This window comes from Symsagittifera roscoffensis, chromosome 6, assembly GCF_963678635.1.
Source record: "Symsagittifera roscoffensis chromosome 6, txSymRosc1.1, whole genome shotgun sequence".
In the NCBI taxonomy this organism is placed as follows: domain Eukaryota; kingdom Metazoa; phylum Xenacoelomorpha; order Acoela; family Convolutidae; genus Symsagittifera; species Symsagittifera roscoffensis.
This window is the reverse complement of record NC_087067.1, coordinates 6,820,398-6,841,459: the sequence shown is the minus strand read 5'-3', so window position 1 is coordinate 6,841,459 and position 21,062 is coordinate 6,820,398. Positions and strand designations below refer to the sequence as shown.

At 35.3% G+C, this 21,062-nt stretch overlaps 1 protein-coding gene across 1 annotated transcript in view; it reads right to left on the bottom strand.

The window, feature by feature from the left end:
* LOC134848548 (epidermal growth factor receptor-like) overlaps nucleotides 1-18,292 on the bottom strand; it is a gene marked incomplete in the record, with an annotated part of 44,106 nt that extends 25,814 nt beyond the window's left edge. The window contains 5 exon segments of the mRNA XM_063866057.1: nucleotides 352-473; nucleotides 1,025-1,093; nucleotides 6,149-6,298; nucleotides 12,570-12,905; nucleotides 16,372-18,292. Coding sequence (XP_063722127.1) covers nucleotides 352-473; nucleotides 1,025-1,093; nucleotides 6,149-6,298; nucleotides 12,570-12,905; nucleotides 16,372-16,519 — 825 coding nt within the window.
* Between the last annotated feature and the right edge of the window lie 2,770 nt (nucleotides 18,293-21,062).

Here is a 21,062-nt window from a genome sequence, read left to right as displayed (position 1 = left end):
GGTAACATAAGTGAGAATAGTCATCACGATTCTTGACAATTTATAAGGGTTGGATAAATTGCAAGCGTTTTCTGTTTTTATTTTTTTTTTACTATTTGAGCCAGTCTTCCAAATTTTCAAGATATGTTTACCTTCACTTTTTCGAGTGGATCAGTCCCGACAGAAGGACCGATTTCTCAAAAAGTATCGTAGCCAATCAGAAATCAAAGTTGAAAAATTTGAAAGAACTGAATTTGAAAATCTGTCAGTTCTGGAAAGGCTAAAAAGTAAGTTGATTGGTTGACAACTTTCGCGCATTCTGTTCTTCTGTCACAAGAATAGACTTCATTTTTTGTTTAAAATTTAGCTTACAGTGCATTTGTCGCTGCCCTTCCCGCTACACCCTGCAGTGCACTGTTCGTTGCAGCACTGCTCATACCCAGGTCCAAAACAACGCTGACTCCCACAACTCTCGTGACACACTGTCTTAGTCACTAAACTCACAGCAGTACAACTATGATAGAAGGGTCCCTAGAAACCGAAAAGTCCCTAGAAAGTGAAGGGTTCCTAGAAAGTGAAGGGTTCCTAGAAACTGAAAGGTTCCTAGAAACAGAAGGGTCCCTAGAAAGTGAAGGGTTCCTAGAAACTGAAGGGTTCCTAGAAACTGAAGGGTTCCTAGAAACTGAAGGGTTCCTAGAAACCGATGGGTCCCCAGGAAGTGAAGGTTTCCTAGAGAGTGAAGGGCTCCTAGAAAGTGAAGGGTTCCTAGAAACTGAAGGGTTCCTAGAAACCGATGGGTCCATAGAAACTGAAGGATTCCTAGAAACTGAAGAGTTCCTAGAAACTGAGGGGGTCCTAGAAGCTGAAACGTTCCCAGAAACAGTGGTGTCCCCAACTTAAAATGCGGGCGCATATTTTTCGTTTGCTGTGAGAAGATTACTTTAAGTTAAAATTTTGAAGAATTTTTGAAAAGTTTGACATGTTTGTGCAATTACAAATTATACCTGAAAAGGAAATTCTGGCTTGCGTAACAACTTATTCTTACATGTTTGGCACGAAGATGCCTCTGGACCCCAGCATTGCCCGGAAGCACACGACTCATGACACTTTTGGGCTGAAACAACACACCACACTTTTTACAATATATATTACTTAAGGACGAAAAACTAATTAAATTCCCAGAATCGCATTAAAAAGTCGCCTAATGAAAATTCTTCTTTCAAATTTAATAAAGAAGCTGACCATAATTTTTCCGACCACTCATGTAGTTTTTTTACTCAATTTCAGCTTCAGTTGCCTTAGTTTTGCCTTTTATTTCCTTTCAAGGCAAACTTGCCTAAATTCGACGGAAAAAAACTTCATTTTGTTTTTTAACATACTAATAGATGAGTTATTGGGCTTAAAAATTAAAAACATATAAATATCTGGGAGGCCGTCATTTCATTCAAAAAATTCAAAAAAGAATTCGATATTTCTTTTCACTAACTTTTTTAAAAATTTTGCAATGACGAATAAGGCCGAAACTTTCTGTGCTGCTTGTACAAAGAACGTTTTTTTTTTCTAAAAACTATGCAATGATAGAGCACAAAATGAGCCATAAGTCTGAGAATTGATAAATTTTAAAAATTAAGACTTTTTTGAAAACAAGGACGACTTAGAATGCCATATACCAAGAAACTTTTTCAGCCTGTAAAAAGTCTTTAGAAAAATGCAACCGAATTTCTCGAAGAGAAAATTTGTATCAAGACAAGCTCTAAATATTTCCAGTACCCCCTTGCCCTTTCAAGCTTATTACAACATTTACAGAAAGTTTTCAAAGTTGAAAAAATATTTTCTTCCAAACCAATCCGAGTTTATAGAGACGGAGGTTCTAAGAATTTCAATTGCTTTATAAAATTTTGTCAGAAATCACGCGAAAAAAGCTGGATTGATTTTTAGTTACATTGGAAAGACAGAAATTAATTAATCTCTTCTAAAAGATTTAAGAAGCAAATTTTTACACAACTTAGTACAACATTTACAGAAAGTTTTCAAAATTGAAAAAATAACTACTTCCAAACCAATCCGAATTTATAGAGACGGAGGTTCTAAGAATTTCATTAGTTTTATAAAATTTTGTCAGAAATTATGCGAAAAAAGCTGGATTGACTTTTAGTTACATTGAAAAAACAGAAACTTATTAACCTCTTCTAAAAGACATAAGAAGCAAATTTTTACATAGAGGCGGACCTTCACTTCGCAAACACTAACGATAACATTTAAAAAAACAGCTCTAGAAAGTGCAAAAGGAAAAAAATAGAAATAAGCCTCGATTTAGTGAAAATTCGAGAAGGTCTAGGATTCAACCTGCGACCTGTTGCAATCACAAGATTTTGCTTCTCATGCACTAGCCACTCACGCTTAACCATCAACAAATACTAGTCATGAATAAAGCTACATATGCTAATAAATTGCCAATGCCATTCAGCAAAAGTGACACAAAATACAAATAGACCTAATTTTGCGAGTAATAATTTGGAATATAACAAACTAATTTGGAATATAACAAACTAATTTGGAGTAATAATTTGGAATATAACAAAAAGGCATCCACACTAACTTTGCATTTAACAAATTGCAAAGCATAAAGGCCTATTATGTATAAATTATGCATTTCAAAAAATCGCGAGATGCATTGACTTAGAAAACTTCTGAAATCGAGTTTTTATTTTTGTTATATTGTTGGAAACAAAGAAGCTTCTTTTCGGTGCATTTGATGAACTAAAATTGCATCAACTGTCTTAACTTATTACTATTCAAATGTCAAAGCACATGCTATCAAAAAGCTGTAAGAGTGCCCCAAAAATGGCACCCATATTTGCAACTTACGTTAGAAAAAAAGAAGGTTCTTTATAATGCATTTAGTTGATGCTAGTGTAAAAAAGAAACTAACAGACAAAAGTATTTACCAGAAAAACCAAAATCAGTGACTTTCACCTTGAATATAGCTGTTTGACAAACATCTGGCAGTTCGTTCCAAATACTTTTTTCTATTGATTTTGAAGAAAAATGTGCTTCTTAAACTTTTACACAGAGGCGAACTTGCACTTCGCATACACAAGCAAAAATATGACCGATAACGCTACTGGGAAAAACTGAATGTCACGCGCGATAATTATGAGTCTACATAATTGCTAAGTGATGCAAGCCAATTATGACGCATTAGCAGTACCAGTCAATTTGAAGAAGAAAATAAATTTACCGAATAACATGCCTCAATTAATAGAGCGGACGCATTTTAGCTAGTATACAAAAAAGTTCATTAAAACATCCTACCCTGCCCAAGTTCGAACCCTCTTATTTTGATGCTGGTCTCCTTTGAGTCTACAAAATTTCTTATTTGAAGCGCGCCAATCATTTGTCTACATAAATGCTAAGTGATGCAAGCCAACTATGATGCATTAGTAATACCAGTCAATTTGAAGAAGAAAGAAATTCACCAAAGAAATTTAATGAAGCGGATGCATTTTGGCTAGTATACGAAAAAGTTCATTAAAACATCCTAACCTGGACAAGTTCGAGCCCTCTTATTTTGCTGCTGGTCTCCTTCCCTACCTCTACGCTACAGCTCTATGATCCCTTGAAGCTTAAGTGTCATTTTTAATATAATAGTCTGTGTTCATATCATTAGCATTGGCTGTACTTAATAGCTGGTTATTCATCAAAATGAAGACGTTTTTTTGCAACAATATTTGCGTCGCAACAAAATTTGCGACTTAGGTTGGAATAAAAAAGAGAGTTCATACTATAACACAAGCTTTGCTTGTGTAAAAAAGACAAAAAAAGATTTCTGTTTGTGCAATACAACGAAGAAGTAATCCCGCTGATTTCGCTTAAGGTTTTTTTGATCAAATCTCATAAAGTGAACAAAATCGTCTCTGAAAATTGGGCTTGTGTCCAAATTTCATCGAGAAAAGTAAATGATAAAATTTGCGGTAAAAATTGAAGCAAGTATTATGACCAACAGTTTTTCTCTCAAGTCAACCCAATTAGCAAAAAACGCAAACAAAACTTTGGTGTTCAAAAACGGCTGAGCGAATAATTCTGCTATGTAATTGAAAGCAATTTCAATTCAAATTAGAGGCGCAATAAGTTTAGCTAAGAGTGCAAAGGTTCATCACCCGTTCATAACAGTGGTTCTAAAAGTTTAGCATAGGGAGAAAAACTGAAAACTAATTGTCGTCCATTTTGAGGCAAGCAAATTTGATTTTGAGTGTTTTTGATTATTTACACAAACAAGATCACTCAAAATCAAATTTGTTTGCCTCAAAATGAACAATAACTAACTTTAAATGTTTCTCCTTGAGTTAAGCTCAGTAAAAAATATCTGAATATATCAAGTAACAGAAAAAAAACAACCAAATAGGCCAAATGCTTCATCATAAGAATACATTTTGAAACACTGTTAAGACTACTAAGAATGATTGACGAATCTTGGGAAAAAAGTAATTGCTCCATTAATTTGAGCAATTAAGATCTCAAATTTAATTTATTGTTCCGACTTTCGATACGAAGGTAACGGAATGTTTGTGCTCGGGGTGGGTTTTTTTCTTGAGACAAATTTCGACTTTTTAACTAGCCATTTTTGACGGCATTTTTTATATCATTCGAAAGGTATTGTTGTCCTGAGCTCAAATTTGAAAAGATATTTCACATGTGATCATTTTTCTTAAAGTTACGGGGTTTAAAGATTGCCATTTTGGCCAATTTGGGACAAATAACGCGCGATATATTTCGCGCTATTAACGCGTAAGCGGAGATTTAATCCGTCTTAGAAATCGTTCCAAATTGGTTGAAAGAAGCTTATTTGCCATAAGTGATTGTATGGCGAAGAGCGAAATTTACAAGGAATAAAGTTTATCCTTTTGTTCTTAATATGGCGTGTGGGGGGATGATTTTTATGAAAAAATTCAAATTTTAGAATTTTTTTTTAATTTTTGTTTTATTTCATTTAATTTTTAAATGTTATTACTGCTCCATAGACCTTAAAAGGCAGTCGGAACATTCAAGGCTTCGCCCTGATACGAGCAGTCTTCTTACTTTTAACTATCATTTTATCAAGAACGAGGAATGATACGCGGATTATAACCGTTTAATCATCTTAACAGTTCGATAAAAATTTTTCAAAAATGACCTGGGCTACGACCACGGGACAAAGAAGTTGCAACTTTTAGTTTTCAACCGATGAAATGAACGCTACTTTTCTTCGCGCTCTTATCATTTTCTCTGTAACTAACTGAATTTTGGAAATAAAACTGTCTTTTGGAACAACCTTAAAAATTTTGGAATTTAACTGTTCATTCAGACGTTTAGGCTCTTAGCTTACCCTCGCAGAATTTTCCTTCAATATAAGAAGAAAATAGAACATTTCCCAAAGTCGCACACTTAAGTTGACTGACAATTCGTTGATTTATTTACTAAATTACTAAAATCTGAGTTAGTTTATATTTTTGAGCCAAGTTATATGTTCAATTTCTTTTGTTGTTGAAAAAAATATTGACGTGAGGGTTCGTTAAGATCCTTACTTTTTCAATGCACAGTATTAAGTCCAAAATTCAAAATTATTGTGTTGTTTACTAGGGTTCTTCGGTACCAACTACACTTTTATGATGCCATCAAGGCGATTTTTTTATCCGGCTAGATCCCTTTGAAAATCTTCGTGTGTCATACATCAAAACTTAAACCAGTAATCGTAATTAGATACAGAGAAAGAGAAAAAGACGAGAAGAACTTTGTACATCTGCAAGAACTTTACAAGTAAATCTGCACATCTCATCTGCTATAAAATCCTTCACCCGAAAATATACTGTTTTTTACCTAAGCGGTATTAAGAAACCGAAAATCAAAAGAGATTGGCGTAAAAGACTTTGCGTCTAACGGTTTACAATTCCCCCCCCCCCCCGCCTCTAAACTTGGCGATGTCTTGAGTTTACTAATGCGTTGAATAAATGTGCCAGAAGATTTTTTTAGGACAAGGTTCTAAATATATCTTGTCAAGATTCAAGACTGAATATTTAAGACAATCAGATTCGTATGGGCAACTGGAAATTATAATTAACCATTTTGGAAGGACTGTACGTACAACCGATAAGACCCGAATAGTTAGTTAGCGCGTGTCTGTTGAACTGACCTGCGCACTTCTGATTGGAACCCCCGTTGTCCATGGCATACTCAGACTCGAGGCTGTGTAGGTGTGTGTTTCCAATGTCAGTCCACTTGACCAGATCCATGAAGCACAAATTCTTATTGTTCGTCACCAGAACACGACCAGTACTCACCTCTAAACACATAAAGCCACAAAGTATAAGCTAAACTTCGACCGATTAACTACATCCATAGTAATTAATAACAGTTTCCGGCTTACGAAAAGCTTGCTTTCCAAACTTATAAATTTCTAAGAAAAGATTTGCAGCCATTCAGGCGACCTGAAAGAGCTCGAGAAAATTTCAAATTATAGAAAAATCCAACACTACCCTATAGAAAATCAACATAACCTAGGTCATTAGGACTTCATCTACAGCCGAGTAAAATCAATTCATCACCCAATTGTCTTGTTCGTAGTGGGAGAACCGGTAAACGAGTCAAACTTTGTTCGAGTAACTCCATTCATAATGAACTTAAAACATTTTCACTTAATTCCGCGCTGACTATTTTTACTCCGAACTGCTTTTATAAATTTTAAAAAAAATTAAAGCGTTAAAACATGGATGTAATTGGCTGGATGAAGGAAAGGGAAGCCAGCTATACGCCCAAAAAAAATAGATGCCCTTAACCCTTTAAAAGCATCACCATTTGATATTACGTAACGACATCCAGTATTGATTGAATAACTATTAAATATTTCTTTTCACACTTGTGGCAAATGATTGTCAAATTTGATTTCAAACCGCTCTGAAAGAACATAATTTTTAAACCCTGGCACAAAAGCCCAAAACAAAAAATTTTGTATTTTTGACCACACATTCTGTTGACTTAAAGGCAAGATCGACAAAATTTGGAACAATTATTGAAAATTTCAACACTAAAGAATTTTGAAAAATCATATCCTTAAGTTTCCTTAATTTCTGAAATCATTTCCAAGTGCCTGACCTAACGTCACATTGTAACACATGCTTGTTTTTCATTAGTTTTTTTTGAGAATTTCTCCGATTTGAAAAACTACTATATTATCCCACAATTTATTTACTAATTTAATTAATCCGGAAATTAAAAAGCTCGAAATTTACTTTTTTCGCGTTTTCAATATTACTTTTCCGAAGTCCGATCGTTTATGCATGTATAACAAAAACCTAGTATATCCACCAAGTCTTATTAACTAAACTAAATATCAGTTATTTCAATGATTCAAATCAACATCATGCAATTTTTTTTTGTAATTGTTCCGACTTTCGATACGAAAGTAACGGAATATTTGTGCTCGGGGTGGGTTTTTTTTTCTTCAGACAAATTTCGACTTTTTAACTAGCCATTTTTGACAGAATTTTTTTATATCATTCGAAAGCTATTGTTGTCCTGAGCTTAAATTTGAAAAGATATTTACCTGTGATCATTTTTCTTGAAGTTATGAGGGTTTAAAGATTGCCATTTTGGCCTTTTGACCAATTTGGGACAATTAACGCGCGATATAATTCGCGCTATTAACGCGTAAGCGGAGATTTAATCCGTCTTAGAAATCGTTCCAAATTAGTTGGAAGAAGCTTATTTGCCATAATTGATTTGTTACAAGGAGCGAAACTTATCCTTTTGTGTGTGGGGGGATGATTTTCATTAGAAAAATTTTTTTTCATTTTAATTACATTTTATTAAACATTAAAAGGCAGTCGGAACATTCAGGGCTTCGCCCTGATACGAGCAGTCTTGTTGTATTATAAATTTAAAATTTTCATATGTTGTCAGTGATTCGCGACTGAGTCAAGAGAGTATCATCGTCATATACAACCTCTTAACGTACAAAACACGAACCATTCATTTTTTGACTTCTTATGTGGTTCACTTAATTAAAGACCGAATAGAAAAATATAATGATGGGGCGGTATTTTAAAGATCATGAACTGATTACATAATAAGCAATCAGTTTATCTTTAAAATGTCGGCCCATTATTTTTATTTTCTTTTCGGTCTTTAATTGAGCGGTGGTAAATTGAACCACAAAAAAGTTTTAAAAAAATGAAAGATTCGTTATTTGTGCATATCTATTACTTCGATGTTTGGCAGCTTTTGATACAAAAAATTTCATTCAAAAATTTCATCTTTTACACTGACAAGAAATAAAAGACAAACACTATTCTTACACCAATTTCAAATTCATAAAAAAGTATAGCGGCTGCTGAGAGGGGTTTGCAGATTCGGATCTCTTGAATTATCTTCCCTTTAAAAAGGGAAGAGACTCGTAGCTTAGTACAAAATTCACATATGCTTAACGGTTGATTTAGTTCTTTTTCGGGGTGGCAATTCATGACAAGGTATCAAATGGGTGAGGGGGGGGGGGGTAGTAAAAAAGATCTGGAGAGAGATTCTACTGTAGGCCACATAGTAGGGTGGGGGTTGTGCGGTTCAACCGGGCTGTTTGTCTCGGTAGCTGAAAGTCTTTGATTAAATTGCAAAAGCTTGTAGATTAGAAACATAATTTTGAAGTCCTGAATTTGCATCAAGTTCGTCCAACTTGAAACTTTGTCATAATAATAATAAATGCAAAATAACAACAAAACAAGCCTTTTGTGATCTGATTCGAACGTGCGACTAAATAAGAGTCAAGTTAGACCAAATATCGCTGCATGCTTGAACCTGGTATCTCAGTCGCTATTGATTAGTGATTTCAGTATTATTTCATTTGCCAGCGTGAAATACTCTCTCTTTCACGACATACTTATTCATATACACCTCGAAATGAGAGAAAGAAACGGCAAACAAACAAAAACTAGAGGCAAATAAAGTCGACCATGAACACACGTCGACGCGTAAAATAGACGCAACACACTTTAAGCCAGCCGGACACAAGTGGCATACGTTCGATACACCACGTGAAGGTAGCTTGGCTAAACATATTTCGCAAGAAAACAAGCAACTTGCAAATCTACGAACACCTAAGCAATCAATAAAACAGGGATTTGAAGTGGATTTCATTTTGAACCCTAGGTGGTTGCATTAAACCGGAATAAGAATGACTATGACTTGACGATTCAATTTCTATACTAAGTTTGCTTCACGATTCTCTTTACAAAACAAAAGAAAACTGATATAAAGAACAAATATAGCCGGTAGATGGGTGAACATTGATCACAGAAGGTTCCGACCACATTGATTTCGGAAAGTAAATTCATCAATTGTTGTCTAACTTAGTCTGACAGCCGAAACTATCAGACCAGTTTATCTCAACACCAAAAAAATGTCATTTTATTTTTGAGTTCGGATCACGACTGATACGGCTTTAATACTGTACCATAAACGATTGAACTAAGATCAAACTAAGGCTCCTTTACTCCCTCAAGAATTCAACAACTTGTTGTCAGATTATGGTCACCAACTTATGTCACAATTTGGCCAATCAACCAACCACCTTTTTAGAGGGGGTGCGCACCAATCTTTTGTTTAGTGCCTTCTATGGTATCCAAATGATTTTCTTATGGGTTTAGTGGCAAAAAAAGACAGAAGAGGCTATTTTTTTTTCTATTTACGTATAAATTGAATTTTATTATGTGAAATAAAAAAAATGATAGCGAGATCAATCCTCGAGCTCGATCAAAAAAAAGATCAAAGCTTGAGCTAATACTGTATTCGACCCTGGGGAGCAGAGCGGATTCATTGAAAATATCTAAGCACAAATTTCATTATATAATCACAATTTCCATTCACAACTCTGAAAAAAACCATCAATGTATAACAAGACAACTCGGTCACCAGGGCAAAGCACTGATTGTTCCGACTGCACTTTGATTGTTCCGACTGCAAACTTCTTCTACAAAATATACCAACCCCTCTCCTTCTCACAAGTTGTACTAGCACAAGATCAGATTACTTTGCTTGCATATTTTTTGGCCAACCAACCAATTTTGAGCGGGGAGAGCTTAGTAAAAAACGATCAAATCGTTGAAATTTAGCAAAATATTTTCTCGTGGGTTTGCCAGCGGCGCATAAGTTCCCCTTTCACCCACAAATTCACCCAAGTTTCCTAATTTATGACAACTTTTGGCCAACTGGTCAACCAATTTTTGAGCAAGGCGTGCGCAGAAAAAACTTTTGGTTGATACTTTGAAAATGTTTTCCTCACGAATTTGCCGGAGGCCAAAAAACCAGAAGAGGGTATTTTTGTTCCGACTTTCGAAGAAAACGGAATATTTATGCTCGGTGTGGTTTTTTTTATTCAGCCAATTTTCGCCTATCGAAATCATAGTTTGCGCCGAAAATTTTTTATACCCCATTGAAGATATGGACTTCCTGAGTTCAAATGTAAAAAGATGTTTTACCTCCAATTATTTTTGGAAGTTCTGGGGGTTTGAAAATTGGCCAAGTTCTGGACTAAATTACGCGCGCTTTGAAGAATTTCTTCATATTGCTGATATCGTAACGAGAATTACTTATGCGTGGCGAATTATCCCGCACAACAAAATCGTTCCAAATTGAATTGAGGCTAGCTAATCGGATCGTATTTATTTCGTACGACTCAATATTTCACACTTTGATATTTTCCAAAATTTGAAGGTTTTCAATATTTTCGTCTCCCAAAAACTATTCGATATGAATTAAGGGATAGTCGGAACATTCAGGGCTTTGCTTTGATATACGAGCAGTCTTTTTTCTATTTAAAATAGATAGAAAATTAAGTTTGATCACATGAAACCAAAAAAGATCACCGCGTGATCAATCCTCGAGCAAAAAAAGATCAATCCTCGAGAAAACCATTCTACCCTGAGGATCCACTTTATTCCACCCTGAGGATCAGTGCGGGTCAATTGAAAACAATCTTAAGCACATATTTCATTCACAAATCTGAGCAAAGAGCATCAGTCTACAAAAAATTTATAAATTTATTGTATGAAATTTGACCACCGTTCAAACGCCTCAGCGATTATTGCCCTTTAGCTGTATCACGTACGTGCCAGAAGACAAGTATCTCCACTTTCTGGACTCTATCCGGGAGATCAGTGGATACCTTCTCATAATCAGAACCACCAATTACCATCAACAATCAGTCTTCTACAAAAACTACCGATCCCTCTCCTCAGGAATTGTACTAGCACACTCCATGCTTGCATATTTTTTGCCAACCAACCAATTCAGGGCAACGAGAGCTAGCCAAAAAAGTTACCTTCCAAAAATATTTTTTGGGTTTGTCTGCGGCACAGTAAGTTCCGGCAAAAGAAAATCTTCAGACAGATAATGTCAAGCTGTTTTCGATTTTTTTTTTCGGAAGAAACAGCCTCCCCCAACCCGGCATCAGACCCTAAGGATCAGGGAGCTAATATTCAGAATGAGCTTCAGCACATGTTTCATTCACACCTGTGAGCAAAAAGCATCGATTTAAAAAAAATTAAATATCTAATTTGTTTTTGCATTTAATTTCACCACCACTCAACTCTGTCAGCAAATATTGCTCAGAGCGGTATTAACGTGAAATTTCTACAATTACCAACAATCATAACAATCAGAAACTTCTACAACAATTAGTGATCAACTGTTTGAGGAACTTTCCCGTGCCATTTTTGAGCAAACAAACAAAACTCAACTTTAAGGAACAACAATAGCAGATCTAAGGCATTGTTTGCTTCTACTATATCGTCAAATATATAATGAAGGTTACGTTCCCTATTATGTACCAGATGTAACAGTATGCTTTATACCATGCTAGCACAAATTTGCAAAAATTAGCTTCAATTTCATCGGGCGTTGTGTATTAATGCTTATAGTGGTTGACCTGAAAGTCTGGTTAGCAAATATTTGTGCAGATTTTCAGACCAACAAAATGTAACTTGATTATTTCGGAGCAAATTTAGAAAAGAACTAAATATCATACCACTACGTTTTTTCATATAAACATTTCACCAATTCAAATATGGTAAATACTGAATATTAATCAGGCATATTTGGTCTATGAAAGATTATAGTTCTATCTTGTGGTACGTACACAAATTTGCGACTGACTGAGTGTGCTTAACCATGTACAGTTTAGTAATGATAAAAGTTGACTCAATCTAGAAGTCTCAAAACCAAGAAGAGGGTAGATGCATAGCCTAACACGCCAGTTGCCTTGAATAATTAAGGTATGTCGCCACCCGTCTCGCATTCTAGATGTCAATTTGAACTTCTTCAAAACGGAACGCCGAAGGATGATTTCTGTTGAAAAAACAAAACAAAACAAAAGCTGAAAATGGGTCGGAAATTCTATCTCCTAATAGAAAAAGAACAGTTTTGGATGCTTTTGGTCTCAAACTACATGCCGAATATTAAATAATAATATATCAAATGATAAAACATTTGAGCTGTAGCGAATATTTCAACCTATTGAATGGTGAGACTTAGACTGAAAGAGTGCAATTTAGAAGGTGGATGCGTACCTTTGAGTTTTGGCAGTAAGAGATACTCCATTTCGTTTACAAACACAGCCACAGAGAACGGGTGAGGAGACCCATCGAACTTGGCCAGTTCCCGCCCTCGCACGACTTCCAAACCAGCCAGTCTCACAACTCTGGGACTGGTCTGGTAGATGAGCAGGTATCCACTGATCTCCCGGATGGAGTCGAGAAAGTGGAGATCCTTGTCTTCTGGCACGTACGTGATCTCCAAATTGCCTTCTATCATCGTGCAGTTCTTGTTGTACCTTTCGAAGAATAGTTTGAAGTGTTCTTCGTGAGTGCCACTTTCCGAGATGTGGTTGTTCGTCCCCTGACATTCTAGTTTAAAAAAAACAATAAATCAACTTCAGCTAAGTTATTGAGCAAAATGGAAAATTGAAACATCCGGCACTATTTTTCGATTTTATTTTTCAACATATTTTTCCGATCACCGAAAGTGGGAATGAACTTTGTCTTCGGGTTTTTGTTAGTCTTTTTCCACGTCAGCTCAAGTATCATGAACAATCATCATTAAAATCAATCGAGTGATATGTAATATTGAAACCCTTCCAGCCGTGATTCAAAATTGAGAAACATTAAAATCATGATTCAGTGTCGAGAAAAACACGTTTCAAACTTTTGCTTAAAACGAGCGATTAGAGAGAGCGTTCATCAAAAATAAGGCTATATAAAGATATTTGAGCTTGAATAAGCAGTTTCTGAAACTTTCTTAAGCACTTTCCCTGCAAAAAATTTTCAAAACAAAACTTGTTATCAACTGCTGATTTTCCGGTTAACATTTGCAGGCTAAAATTTGTCTAACTTTTTTAGTTACTGCGGTCGTAAACCTCTGGGCTACTTGCAAAGGAACCAAATATTCTTGTTACAACATGAGTTTACAAGATTGTTGTTTTACGCTCAAAATACGATAGCCGATAAAAGATTATTTTATAAGTATGTATTTAGAAGATAATCTTATGTTTTAAACATAGGAATACTTAGCACCATTAAATTTTGGACTGAACACCTTTATCACGTTTTTATATTTACGGAACAAACGAAGAAAAAATAGAACTGCGATATGCTGCGAGAACTGCCAGAAAAATCTTCAAAAAAATTCGGACCGAAAGACGACAAGAAACATTTGTAAATTCAAGAGCAGACATCAGAAGTACATCTGCTTTCAAAATCTAAAGATTTCTTTCAGAAAAGCTGTTGTAGCAAAAGCAGTACTCAATTACGCGTTATTTAGTAGTAATTGAAATCTTGATTAATTTTAGCTAGTGTCTTGAAGTTACAAATTTTTCTTGTTGTCTATCGGTCCGAATATTTTCAAAGATTTTTCTGGACAGCATATCGCAGTTCGCTTTTTTCGTCGTTTGTACCATAAATACAAAAACGTGATGAAGGTTTTCAGTACAAAATTTAATGGTGCTAAATATTCCTATGTTCAAAATATACGATTATCTTCTAAATACACACTTATAAAAAAAATCTCTAATCGGCTATCGCATTTGAGCATAAAGCAACAATCAATTCAAATTGCTCGGCATAATTAAATTTTGTTTCAGTTCAGTTTTCATAATTAAAGCCTTTTTCCATATGTCAACTTAAGTGTTTTGATACAAATGCTGTGCTTGACTAACACAAGCCAAGAATAAACATCAAACTTGTGCAAAAAGACCACGAACTGCTGTGAATGAATCAAGTGATCATTCAAACTTTTCTCTGAAAAAATTAATCACACTTTCGGCACTATTGTTCCTACTTTCGAAGAAAGTGAGGAATATATATACTCGTATTTTTTGAAATTCAGGTCGATTTTACCAAACAATCTGACAGCGAGAAAAACGATCTGTGAAAAGTAAGTAATAAGACTGTTCGCATGAGGGCAAAGCCCTGAATGTTCCGACTGCTCTTAAATTGGTCTCGAATAGTTTTTGGTGAATTAAATATTAGCAAAACTAAGATTTTTAGACTGATAATTTAATTATTAAATTTGAGTCGTGAATGGAATTAATGAAACCAATTAGCTGCCTCAATACAATTTGGAACGATTTTGTAGTGCGGGATAATTAGCTGCGTGTAAACTAGAGAACGAACAATTTACTCAGACTTGTGGCAATTTATTATAGTGGTGTGCACACCGGGCTGTTCCCATGCAGATCAATAGATCGATAACCCTAAGGACCAGAGATTTGTAAATTGAGTCTAAAAAAAACAACCCAAGCATATATATTTCTCACTTTCTTCGGAAGTCGGAACAAAAAACTGGGCTGGAAAACCGCTCATTAGCACTTGCAATACGCAAATTATTTTTGCATAGCGAATTATGCCGCACTCATAATCGAAATTCCGAATTGAAAGATGCAAAAAAAGTTGGTCATATCAACTCGATTCAAATTTTAGCACTATATATAGCTCATCAAAACTGTTTTTAACAAGTATTATTCGAGACAAGTTACGGGACAGTCGGAAGTTAGCAAGCAGTCTTGTTTTCTAATTTCAGTTAGACCAACCCAATTTAAAATAGTTTGTGTGTCTTAAACTTCAAGAATTTTTTTTCACGCATCTTGAAATTTTCCATCAAAGATTCAACCGAATTTCAAAAATTATTTCCCAAATTACGGCATTCACAAAATCTGACATGGTTGTCAAAGAATTGAACAAACGTGAGCTGTTTCTGCAAATCGCAAGGTTTTGTCAAAATGGGAAAATTTTCCTAGAATTTAGCCAGTTTCAACATTATGAATTTTTATAACTATGATCACAAAGGGGTCTGCCGCGACCAGAATTGCTCAGCGCACAAGGTTCAGAGTCCTGATCCCGAAACAGAAACTTGCGGATGCGAACTTCTGGATAAGAACTCCAAGACTTAGTAATAGAATTGAACTAGAGGTCGACTTTTGCAACAGCCATGGTCTCAAATCTCGAAATTTAAGATACTTTTGGAGGTATTTCGACTCCGGCTATTCAGAGATAGTATCAAGCAAATGGAAACTTTAAGCTGAACTTAAATGGGAGCAATTCCTTCAGACTCGCTTATCTAGTCTGTAATTTTATAATCATAATTATCATACTAATAATGAGGAAAAAATGATCGTCTAAATATTTTCTTGTCTTAAAGTGCCCTCTCATTCATCGTCTCTATCTAGAAATCGCATTGTTTATTTATTGTTAAGACAAAAATGCGGCTCGTCAATAGGCGAAGTGTGAATAAAAAACGTTCGCTTTTTTATTTGGGTACATATAAAACTGTTTGCTCCCTTGTCGCCCAAATTTATATTTTGAAAACTTCAAAAACAATTAAGCAAATGCTCTCCCTGTTTCTAAAGATTTCAAGCTCTAGAAATTTTTCTTCGGGGTCATCTAAATTTAACGGACCAATCTATCCAGCAGTGGATTTAGGGGGCGGGGGATGCCCCCTTCAGGAATTTGACCACCTGGCCATCCAAAAGTCACCTTTGGTACAACTTTACATCCTTTTTTTTTAGCTGACCGACCATACATTTTTTTGCTAAGGCCAGATATATCTGCCAATTTTTAGAGCGGGGAGAGTGCGGTTTTTTTCAAGTCAAACTCATTTAAAAACGGAATTTTCGACCTGTTTTTTAGTTGCTTTGTGCGCCCAAAGTGTTACCAGAAAATGGTATTTGCTGTGTCCTGGAAGAGCTTTGAAAATCTATTTGGTCACCTAAAAAAGGTCAACAAAAAATTAGCGAAACTTTATGAAAATCCCCTTCGAGAATAACCGAGAGCAGCACCTGTAACTATCATAATTGTAGCTTTGTTTGATTTGACTGACCGACACGTTTGACTTTGGAGACTGACTCGGCTGCTGTTGTCGACTCAAAAAAGACGACGACAATAGCGAGAAACAGCATGACAAAAACACGACTGAAAGCAGTTTTGAATCCACGCATAGCTTCTAACCCAAGCATCATTATCACCATAAAACAACTCCAACTCCAAAATTGGTAATAAAAAAGTAATGGTAAGTATAAAAAGCACTGTTTGAAGCGCTAACTTAGATAATGGTTGAATAGTTAAGTTGATTAAATTGACCGGTTGACTTAAATTGTAACTGCTGATAGTATTCGAACGCACTGCGTATCAGGGAAGATTTTAACTCGGGTCAAAATTCAGGGCGAATAAAATGGCTGGAAACGACTAATTTACCCTACCGATCTGCTTTTTGAATTGATTTGGCTGAAATGTTTTTTTTTTTCAATTAAATATAACTCAACTTTGAAAACGTGTTTTAAGGAGAATTTTAACAGTAACAGCAAACAGCAAAACAGGATGCTCAAAATAACTGGCAGTAGAAGCCATAAAATCAAATTGCGGGTAACAAATTCAACCAGAGATTGAGGCTTTCATTTTTTTCTTTCGGTGTAGTCTTTCCCATGCACTGAATTGTTAATGATTTTTGCTGACTGTTTCTTATTTTCATTACTCGACTAAATAAGTTAAATTATACCTTTTGTTTTTAATCAAATCGTTAAGTGCAATTTGGCAAGAAATGCACCACGGCTGAACAATAAACAACTCTGTTCCTTGAGTTATTTTTACAATCTTTAAGAGCTCGATTTCTGGAAACTCTTTTATGAAATCACAAATCGCACTTATAAATTGTAACAAAATGACGAATAAATAAATAACTTGTAAATAATAAACTAATGTTCTGTACTTTGGTTCTTTTATTTCGTTTGATTCTGCGTAAGTACGATCACTTGAATTGCGCCGGGGCTGATTGGGCTGAGGATAAAATAATTTTTGAAGAATTACAAGGCGCGTATGTCTAAAATTCGTAAAACTTGTCAGAGGGTTTCAAATTTTAGTAACAGGGTTCTCTCGTTCTTGGTTCCAAGAAAGAAATTTATGATAAAATTGTGGGCTGCAATTGCTAGTAACGTTAAGTAACAAGAATAATAGTTCGCAAATTGGAGGATAGATCCACGATCCACTGGATTTTGATCCGTCTAGTTAATTGAATTTATAACCCAACTTTCAGGCGAAATATAATAAAACTGACTCAATTCTATAAGCTCTAACAAAACAGTTAACATAAATTTATCGAAGCTTAAAACTGAAATTTATTGTTATTACCTAAACGCGATAAAAAAAAAACAGTTTTTTAACCGGTCGCCACGCTATAAACGTTTAAAATGTTTTCTTTTTCAACTCTTGCGTTTGAGATTGTGATTACAATGACTGCATAAAACGCTCCGATTTGAATCTTGCTTGTGAAGTATTGAAAAAGTATTGAAAAAAATAAAATCTTGTGGTGTTTTAAAGTAAGAAATAAAACTAGCAAATTGTTTTCGAATTTGCGTAAGAAAGTTTATTTTGTTGTGTTTGCGCTGACTTCTGAAGAGAATAAAAGCGAGGCAAGCTTTATTGTTTTGTGATTCAGACTAAGAGTCGATGGCTGCTGAGATGTTATGTTTAAGATGTTTAAGATGTCCTTTACGTTAACAGCAAGAAGTGTAATCTTTTCTACGGTAATTTGGTAGTTTTAGTTTGCTGATTTGGTGGAAAGTATTAAAGAAAAGTCCGAACTACAATGTTTGGTTTCATATGCTACTTAATGATGATGGTAATCGCAGCTCACTTCTATCGTTTTTCTATCATTTCTCGTCTATAGCATCGCAGTCATATGTGATTTTGACCGAAATATTGATTGAATATTAAGAAGTTAACGACTGAAACTATCAGCAGCCAATTGAAAAGTCAGAAACTTAGATATAAAACCCAAATTATTAACGGCAAAGCGTGTCCTATCGTGTGACTATTATTTCCGCCCAGATGTCCAATTTCCATATGATGATTCTATTACCCATATGTAAAATGACATCACTATTTTAGCTAAATAAATAATAAACAAATTGTTATGAAGTTACAGATATTTACGTCACACTATTTCGGGACACAAATAGTGACGTCATTTAATATAAAATTTGTTTTCATACCAAAGCAAAAGGATAGGGGGGGGGGGGGTTGCATTTTGATTATTTTCTGAGCATCAATAATCGAGGTATAAATGATCATGTTCGCTCCCGCTCGGATAGAGGTCTGCGTTCAATTTGAAATTACGACATATAAGCTGACTGAAATTGTTGTGAAGAAAAAAATTTAGTTTAAAAAACCAAGGATTGCCGATTGCTATGCTGTAACACAGAATTTTCCAATCACTGATTTTAAAAAAAGATCGAACTTCAAATAAACCAGTACGAAAATAAATTGATTTATTTCTTACTTTTGTTCAATTTTCATTATATAATTGTTTTAGAAAAGGCAACTGAATTAGGTGAAAAAAAAAATAGAACGATGGATAATAATTGCCACAATGTAAGTAGAAATTAACTTGTTCGAGGTCAGCCTTCCTTCAATTTCTCTAAGTTAGTCTGAGAATTGAAGAAAATTGAAAATTGAAAAAAATTGATACAGAAAAGTTTTGAATTTATTGGAATCTGAATGATACCAATATGATACCAACTTTGCTGAATATGAGTTTACTTTGATGCAGACGAAATCGGAGAAAAAAACACCCCCTGCTAGTTTCCTCCCATCACCTGAAGGAGGGTTGATCGGAAATAAAAAAAACTATTAACATAAAAACATTGAGACATAGGTTGCGTCGATTATAAGACTTCCAAAAAATTCCGAGAAAACGGCAAAATTGGTTTTAATTTTCTCATTTTTTGATGTGCTGCGCTGAAAAAATCTCAGGTAATCTAGATACTGGCGAGTAGTCTAAGTCAGTTTCAAGCATCAACACTTGAAGTGTTCATTTCAACCAGTAGCGGATTTAGGGGGTGGGGTTGGTGGACGCCCTCTCCTTTTAGCGATTTGACCTCCTGACGAGCCAAAGGTACTACGACCCTCCTTACTACTACTTTAAGAAGAGCGACCCTAAATTTTTTTCAACGCGCCTTGGGCGCCAATATTTCACAAATTTTAAGAAGGAAGCACGCGCAGAAACAAAACGCGGTTTTTTGGTCAGTTTTTTTCTGAAATTCGCCTGCAGCGCAGTCAATTTGGCCAAAGTAGGGTTTTGATGGTGATATAATAAAGTTACATGAAAAAAAAAGATTCCCGAAAGGTATCGAACCTATGAATCCGGGTAAGAATACAAAATACAAAGTGATATTTTTTGCTCCTAGTAACAAATCAATTATGTGAGTTAGGTCCGATGTGGTTAACTCATAGAGTAATTTCGGATAGGGTACACCGTCTGCTCGTCACGCTATCTTATTTTCGGCCGGATAGATTCGTGCAACTTCTTAGTCTAATACCGATCCTAATCTTACTCTTATACTTTCTAGTCTCAGGGTGTTTAACTAGTCTCTGCTAGGCTCAATAGATCTAGGGTATACTGGTTTGTTGCGGTTGCTGAAGTTCTCTTGGAGAGACAACCAATTTCTAAGTTAAATTCAAATCTCTCTGGTGCTGAAATTACAAGTAATTTCAGCACTTAAAAATAAGTGGGTTGTTAGTTAGATGGATCATGATTGGTTAATATTAAATACTTTACAGTGGTAAAATATCTAATTTATCCAATCATAAAATGTAGTTTAGATCAGGTTCCACCCATCCGGGTTTTACAGAGTTTTTTAGATTTATCCTTCTGCAATTCAAAGGATGGATGATGAACGTTGGTATTTGGTGAACATCGTATTCTTGTCCGGTTCCTCTTTGTTAGAGAAGTTTCAGGACGCTGGAGTTAGGGGCATCAATCGTTGTGTCTTCTTGTGACAACGACTGTGTTTCCCAACGAAATCAATCTGATTTCAAAATGGTTTGCTATGACGGGTTTTTCTGTAATATGTAGAGAACTTGTTTTGTGTTCAACCTCGTCTGGGAATGGCGTGGAGATTAAGCGTGGAGGGGATGCCTTGTAACTCGGATCTGTACGTATACTTGAACATCGAGGTGGTCATTGGTCTAGTTCAATGAAGTCCTTTTCTGCGAAGTCAAGTCGTACTCTAAATCCTTTGAGTTGTGATTGTGGACGGCATATCGGTTGTGGTTAGCCATTCTTGTTCGAGTGTAGTGGGGTCATTTTGTCTTTGGATGTTCGTCTTTGTTGTTGTGTGCTGATCTATATACTGCAAGGTATGATTTACATTTTATAAAATTTTTATTAGTTCAGTTTTTTAATTATGAATTTAGTTAGTTGTTTTCACAAAAGCATTTTGTTTTAGTTCGGTTATTTTGAAGAGTTACTCACCCTTGAGTACCTCTTATTAAAAATAGTAGTGTGGTCACAAAACGTGGATGTAGCGCGGTGGGTTAGGCCGGCTATAGAGCATGCTCAGGACGTCCTCTCTGGTGGGTTAGGCCAGGAGTGGGAGTATGATTTCGTGCGGTTTCTTTGAGAAGTCCTGTTATGTGATAACGTTTTATGTTGGGTTTATGTTGGTCTTTCTTGTGTTCCTTTGGTTGTGTCCTTGTTTCAAAAATCAAATTGTTTTTGTTGTGGGTTTGTCTTTC